The sequence below is a fragment of the Limulus polyphemus genome, unplaced genomic scaffold, assembly GCF_000517525.1.
Source record: "Limulus polyphemus unplaced genomic scaffold, Limulus_polyphemus-2.1.2 Scaffold11, whole genome shotgun sequence".
NCBI lineage: Eukaryota > Metazoa > Arthropoda > Merostomata > Xiphosura > Limulidae > Limulus > Limulus polyphemus.
The window spans coordinates 225,158-232,617 of NW_013665621.1; the positions used below are offsets into that span (position 1 = coordinate 225,158).

The following is a 7,460-nucleotide window of genomic DNA, read 5'->3' on the forward strand; positions in this document are numbered from 1 at the left end:
CATATATATATATATATATATATATATATATATATATGTTGCGTCATCGAGATCATGTGATTCTCACGCCCTCTACTTTCCAGAACTATCCCGTATCTTGGCGAATGCTCTAGTATTGACTAGATAGAGGGTAAACTGGTATATATAAGAGGGGGACAATGTGACGCGGTAGTGTATTGTCTGTGTAGATAGTGAGTAATTGATCTGCAGTCAGAAGTATTATTGACGTTCGTTGTTATAGCATTTGTTTAGCGCGATTGTTGAAGTTGAGTGTATCGGTAAAGTTGTATTCGGAAAGAATAAACCAGTTTTATTAAGTAAAGAACTTGTGTCACTAAAGTTTCGTCGGAACGAAGTTACGGAAAGTTAATTAACAAACGGAGACGTAACAATATAATACAAACAAAAAGTACGTACATGTTTATTGGTTAGAACAATCTAAATAACAAAAGGCAGATATACACTAAAGGATGCTAAGAAATAAGTTTAAAAAAGTGAAAAGTAATCTAAATAGGTTATAGTTTTTAAATACCATGTTACAATAGCTGTGGTATAAAATCCATATACAAGTATGATGCAAAATAGTTTTTAACATAGAAAAAATACACAGTATTTGCAATCTTGAATCATGAACTACAAGTTACCAAAATAGTACATTTGTAATTTTTTTATTTATTGTTAGTATGTACATTACATTTCTCATATAAATTTATACATTCCAGAAGTAGGTTGAAAAGAAATGCTCTGAGACTTGTACAAGCTAACACACACAATAAATCAATTTATAAATTCTGGAATACTTTCTTATACTTAAGATCCTTTAAATAAATGCAAAATAATTTAGTGGATACACATCCAAGCAAGCAAAACAGGTTGAACTCCAATACATTTCTTGATACTGCATTACACAAGGTTTCTCAGTTATGACTACTTTAATATAAGCCCAGAAAATACAAATGTAAAAAAATTAAGTTTGTTTTTGATTTACTTCAGTAAAATGCAACACATTATTTAGAGTCACAGTCATAATAACAATAACATTATTGAATATATTGGTAAACTTTCACGTATCTGAAAAACTAGACATCCAACATCAAAATTAGTGGATGTTACGAAATTGTTAAGAAAATATAAGCTAGACATCTATTTGGATAATTATACCATTGTTCTATCTAAACCGATTTCTCATAAAATGTAATATTAATGTAAGCAAATCTCTTATAAGAAAAATCAAACTAAAGCAAATGACTTGTGAAACCCCATTTCTTCACCACTAACTGTGTAATTCTACTAGTTTTAAAGAACTGAAAGATAAATGGGTTCTTACACTTTTCTATTTAGCAACAAACCTGGTGGAAGAAAGATATAAAACGAAGCCATGAAAACTTATAAACTTAATATTTAAAAACATGTTAGTGCACATAGATAAATATATTAAACAATAAAAAAAGAATGTTGATTTAATAATTGTAAAAATAATAACTTAAACAGAAAACAATGTCAATTAATCCCTTGAAAATTAATCTTGTTCAATCAAATTTCCAGCAAGAAAATGACGGCTGTATTTTATATCTCTAAATGAGAGTAACTAATTATAAACATTGTTACTAAACACATTTTGTTTTAATTTTATTACAGTTAATTACATATTTTGTACAAACAGCAAATGTATGATGCCTCTTTCAATAGCTCTACTCGCACACATCAAATATATATAATCTAATGATGAATATCTTATTAGAGATGATGTACAGGAATATATCAAAGTGACTGCTTTATATTACATAAACAAATGTTATGATACCAAATGAAAGTTTTAAAACAGATAATAAAACTCGACCATACTACATCAATGTTACAGTTCATAGCATTTTTCCATCACAGCACAGCAAATGACAAGAGTACCATACATCTGTCCTTTAGAGAATAGGCCAAGTTTTATCAATAAATGGAAAGCAGCTGCCTGATTTAATATCATATCATATATCATAATAAATATTGATGATTACATAACTAAAAATTAATCTCTACAAATATTTGTTAACACAACAGCAGTCTGTATTTGAAATGTATTTTTGACTATTTTTAATATAAATGTAACAAAGGATACTTATAAAATAGATGTAAAACAATTAAGGATACAGTAAAATAATGTAGGATTTGTACTAATGATCAACCTGCACATTAAGAGCATCTCTGCATTAAGGAGAAAAAAGTCAAACCCAAAGTGTTTTTTTGGAGTCAGGTTTAACTTCAATGTTTTTATACTGATACAGAATACAAAAAAGAATGTCCACCTGTCTGTTTGTTTCTCGAGAACATTCGACTCCTCCTTCCTCAAGAGTGTAGTCATAATCAAAGAGAAACAGCAACATGTGGAACAGCACTCCACTTTGGAATAAGTGAGTCTGCAATACACTATCAATAGCAAAGGCACTAACACAGCTGACAACAACTGAACAAAGATGAGGAAGGTGCTGTAATTAAACATACAAGTTTTGTTTAATAAAAAAAAACGGATTTTGAGAGAAGTATAGATTTATTATTAACAGTACTATGAAAACTAATTATCATTTACTATAGAGATCTAAAAATCTTTAAAATTAACATACCTTTCTAAACCTTACAAAACCTGAATTCATCCCTAACTGTTCAAAGTTGCTCTTTTTTAATAGTAACAAATAAACATGCATTAGCAAGGAAAATTTTATTTCATAAAAACATTTTTAACACTAATTTCATACTAAAAAAAATTCTCAGTATCATGCAATGAAAAATTCAACCTTTAGGATGAGTATTCGACACAAGTCCTTTATCATGTCTGGCATCTCTGAGATACGTTGACGACAGTCTGGAAACTTGGCAGCAACAGCAAAGCAAGAAGCAATGTGTGAGCACACCTGTACTTGAAGGTCATCAGGCTTGGAAGAATGGCTCAATACTCCCACACACCTTGAGAAGGCATCTCGCAGTAACTAGTAATATACATAAACTAGCTTACATTAATTTATGAACAGTGAACAACCTTTATTCATGTCATATATATTAGTTTTCAATCATCATCACAGTATATTAGAATTTCACTAATAAACTAAAATAAACGTCTGTGACTGAGTATTAGTCACGTTATATGTACATGATACCTCTATCTATCACTTAAGGTGTCACATTACAGTGACTGACTGACTTCAGCACTGTCGAAACTTTATAACTGCTTCACTCTATCAAAAAAACAAAAGGACTGCACCTATACCAAACCTTCCAGTCAGGTAAAAGTTCTAATGTGGTATCCCACAATCCTAGATTACCTACCTTAGAAATCATTCGCATTATACATATTCAAAGGAAGTTTAACTTATGTTCATCTGCACTTAGGTATGACTCACACCCCCACAGAAAAAACGTAATAGGCAATACAGAAGTTTGATCAAGTACTCATGTGCATGTAAACTTGGCCTGCACAATAAATTTTAAAACATTTTCCTGGATATATATTAATTGGGATATTTTTTTAGTCAAAAGAGTATATCTGGCAGTTTTGAACTGCCATGTAGCTGGGTATTCTATAATTATTATGAACCAGCTAAAATCTATAATATTACTATCAAAATTATTGAAATGTATGATTTTCTGATATTTGTCTAGACTACTAGGGAAGTAAGAGAGATTATTCTAATTGTTTGTTTGTTATTAAGTACATGGCGAGACAATAGGCGGTCTGAGCTCTTCCCACTGTGAGTATTGAAACTTAATTTTTAGCTTTACAAGCCCTCAGACTTACAGCAGAACCAATATGGAGCTGACTACTGTGAATTCTTTAATGAAAATAAATATAACATGTTACTGACATCATCAGGTATTATATTTGAAAACATGTAAGAGAAGAGAGAGGTTTATAAGGTTATAAATGATATTAAGTAAAAGTTATCTAAGTGCAAAAAAATGTAGCTTACTTCCAAGCCCCCTTCTCGTCTTAGTTCCTCTGCATTTAATGCTGAGCAGTTGACAGTATGATAGGCTGTTTCTGTGGCAGCAGCCAAAAGACTCTTTGTTTTGGAGAACAGATGTTCATCTTCTGTTTCCATTCGAATTGTCTTAATCAACATAGGGTATCCTGCATACTTGTATGGGTGGAGCTCTAGTGAACAAAAACAGACACTATGTAAATTCTGTATACAGAGACATGCATGTACATATAACTGTTAAATATAAAACATTTTGTTAAGTACCAACTCCACGAAAGCTTTTAATAGCATTCATTACATGAATAAATCTTATAGCATAGTAGTTGAAAATTCATGTTTAAACTTGCTGATATTAAATCACAATTTAGCTAAGGTGTATTATTTAGTAAAAGAAGAAGAAAAAAAATTTCTGTACAACATAAAATTGCCAACAGCATATTTAAAAATGAACACTACTAAATAACAAAGTAGCTAGTTGTATTAAGATCGCTGAACTAGGAAACTTGGACAATTTCTCAGTTTCTTCTTTGTCTTTCGATCACAGTTAAATATCTTTCTTTCAAAAAATCTAATAAATTTCCAATGCTCCTGATTATCTAATTGTTATTATTTAATTAAGGAACACAGACCTAAAAGAGTTTTGAAAAATCCCTGACATAACAAGCTAGGATTATCTAGTTATCAATTCAATACTATAGATAAATTGCTCATAAAATAGTAAAACAGAGCTTCTATGATACTAACCATCTTTGTAGCGACTGAACAGTATGCTTTGAGTGTTCAATATCAGTATAATGTCTGCTGGATTTGGACCTTCTGTTTGGCGAGATGATTTACTGCACAGGAACTCGTATGCCTTGTTCACCTCTTCAAAGATTTCCTAAATTGAAGAACAAAAAAAACAATACCTATATTAAAAGCAATAATTAAACATGAATATAATCTGCATTTTATTATTTACTGAGGTAAAACTGCAAAGTAAGAAAATGTGTGTAATTTTATGGTCTGATATAATATGTACAACTAAATCAGATATCGTATTAAATAATGATACGCATAAACACAGATACACAGCTATATTTTATATAGTAAGTGAAAGTAAAGGAGCTTCCATAGGTACACGTACTGCATGTAAAAGAAGTAACCCACATACTTAAAAGTTAGATAAAAGAACAGAGCATGTCACAATACAAAATGTTACCACTACTAACATTACATCAACACATGATACTAATGATGTCGTGAGTATTAACCTACCTCTTTCACTTTTTTTCTTTATTGAAGTCTTATTTTGTTTTATTACAATAATGTTTTATTTTACATTTTTGAATATTAGGTTCACACTAAATAATTTTTATATTTTCATTTTCACAGTGATGTTGTGTATCATTAAAATTCTGACAGCTGTGTGATGGAGCAAGTCCATGTTCTTTCACTGTTGAACTTAAATTCTGTCCAGTCTCCCATATATAAAGACTATTAATACAATCTATATATTTTAAACTATAAACACAATTTTGAAATTACGGCGAAGTTAATTCTTTTTTTTTTTGCAAAAAGAATTCAACTTATTTCATGGTAAAAAATTAACTTACCCTTGATGGAAAGTTTATATACATTGTCTACTTCATGTTGTATCCATTTTACTGCAGCTGACAAACCAGGTCCATGAGGAATGAACAGTAAACCAAGTCACCTGAATGAATTTTCTTTTCTTTTGGACACTTTTTGAGTAACTAAACTTTTTTTTACAACATTACTGGAAAAATTGTTTCTTTTCACTTATTTCCTCATACAATGCTTTTATTAAATTACAAATAACTTTATTTGATGCCAATAAAGTTTTCATAACCCCTTATTTTTCAGACTCAATATGCATAAAGATCAGTTTTTCTCTCTAAATGCTTTTGTTTTGAAAGCATTATTTACTTTACAGATAGCTCTCACAACTTCTCTTACTTGTTTATAAATTGAATAATCAGCTATAATAAATTTAGAAATGTTATTAACTCTTCAGTTTTTTGTCCAGAAACAAAGTCAGCAAAGGTATCATCCACATATCTGACATAAAAACAAAGTACTAAATTAAGCAAACTCTGACTTTGTAATCAAGCATGTTCATGAAGCTGTTAGTGTAGAATGTATGGATTGTGATAGTCTATATAAATGAATTATGCAGAATTACAGTCCAAGAATACAAAAACATGAATGTGCTTTATCACACATCTATCAACATTTTAAAAATACATACCATCACAGTGAAAGCAAAAATGTAAACATTATTTGCTATGAACCTAATACATATATTTATTTTATGAATAGGTTAATTTATAATGTCAACAGTAGTAGTAGTAGTAGTAGATAAACATGTTTTATGTGTACTGTACCAGATAATGCCACTTTAATGGTAATGAAGCATTATAAATTCTGTTTTTAAGTTGTTTGTATTTTAACTTTTATTGGCACTCTAGTTAAGTATATCTAGCTTCATTGTTGTATAAAGTTTAAATACACTGAGGTTGAGCACATTATATAAAAATTATTTTGAGGCCTTACCACATCTTTACAGTCTATGTTGCCACATCAAATCATGTTCTACTTAATGACTGTGCATTTTGACAATAGCCCTGCAGCAAAGTTTTTATTGAAAAAAGCTCTGTCGTAAGGCTATTATGTCCAAAGCATACTTTTCCTCATTTCATATGCCATTTAGTGTACTAGAGTGATGGCTTCCCTGTAATCATTTCAACAATCCAATTGCACAGAAATCTATAAGCAGTGTGTTTGGCAACTCGACCAGTATATCTTCATATGGAATAGCATGAATATCTGTTACAACTTTAATCACTTTTAAGGATAACTGCCTTCCCACAGCTGGTTGCAGACAGTGAAGGGCAGTAGGAGTTGAGACGTTGTAGGTGTAAGCACTCAACTCCATACCCTTAATTGATTTTCAATGATTACTGGCTTTAGATTTTTTCTGATACGTGGTATATCCCCGATGCATTTGGGAGCTATTACCACAGGTATTATCTGACATTAAGGGGACAACTAGGACTGACAATGGAATCCTTACCAAAATCTTTTTAATGCTTATTTTATATCAAGTTCATTATTGTTTTATAGTACAGATTTTAATTGCCTATTAACAATTAAAGTAATTAATAGTATTGAAGCTATTTATTTCAAATTATCTCTGTTATGATACATGTATATTCCTCTATTTTAATTTAATTCAAAATTTCTATGAGAGTATTATAAGAACTTATGAGTGAAAGTACAGAATAATATAATAATATGTCAACCACACTATATCAGCTATGCCCAATGTTGACAAGACCCAGTACCAGGGTTCATCAGGTTGGGTGGGAGGATATGATAAACATAATAGTGATTTAGATGCTATTTATATCATTAGTTGCTTGAGCAATTGAACTGTTTGATGACAAAACCTTGTCGAAACATTGTACATTTGCTGTTATGTTAACTTAAATT

At 30.3% G+C, this 7,460-nt stretch overlaps 1 protein-coding gene across 1 annotated transcript in view; it reads right to left on the reverse strand.

Moving 5' to 3' along the window:
- Positions 1–7,460, reverse strand: part of LOC106478491 (dnaJ homolog subfamily C member 13-like) — a 150,041-nt gene that overhangs the window by 37,831 nt on the left and 104,750 nt on the right. Inside the window, 4 exon segments of the mRNA XM_013939042.2 lie at positions 2,298–2,477; positions 2,784–2,975; positions 3,954–4,138; positions 4,710–4,845. Of these exon segments, the coding sequence (XP_013794496.1) occupies positions 2,298–2,477; positions 2,784–2,975; positions 3,954–4,138; positions 4,710–4,845 (693 nt within the window).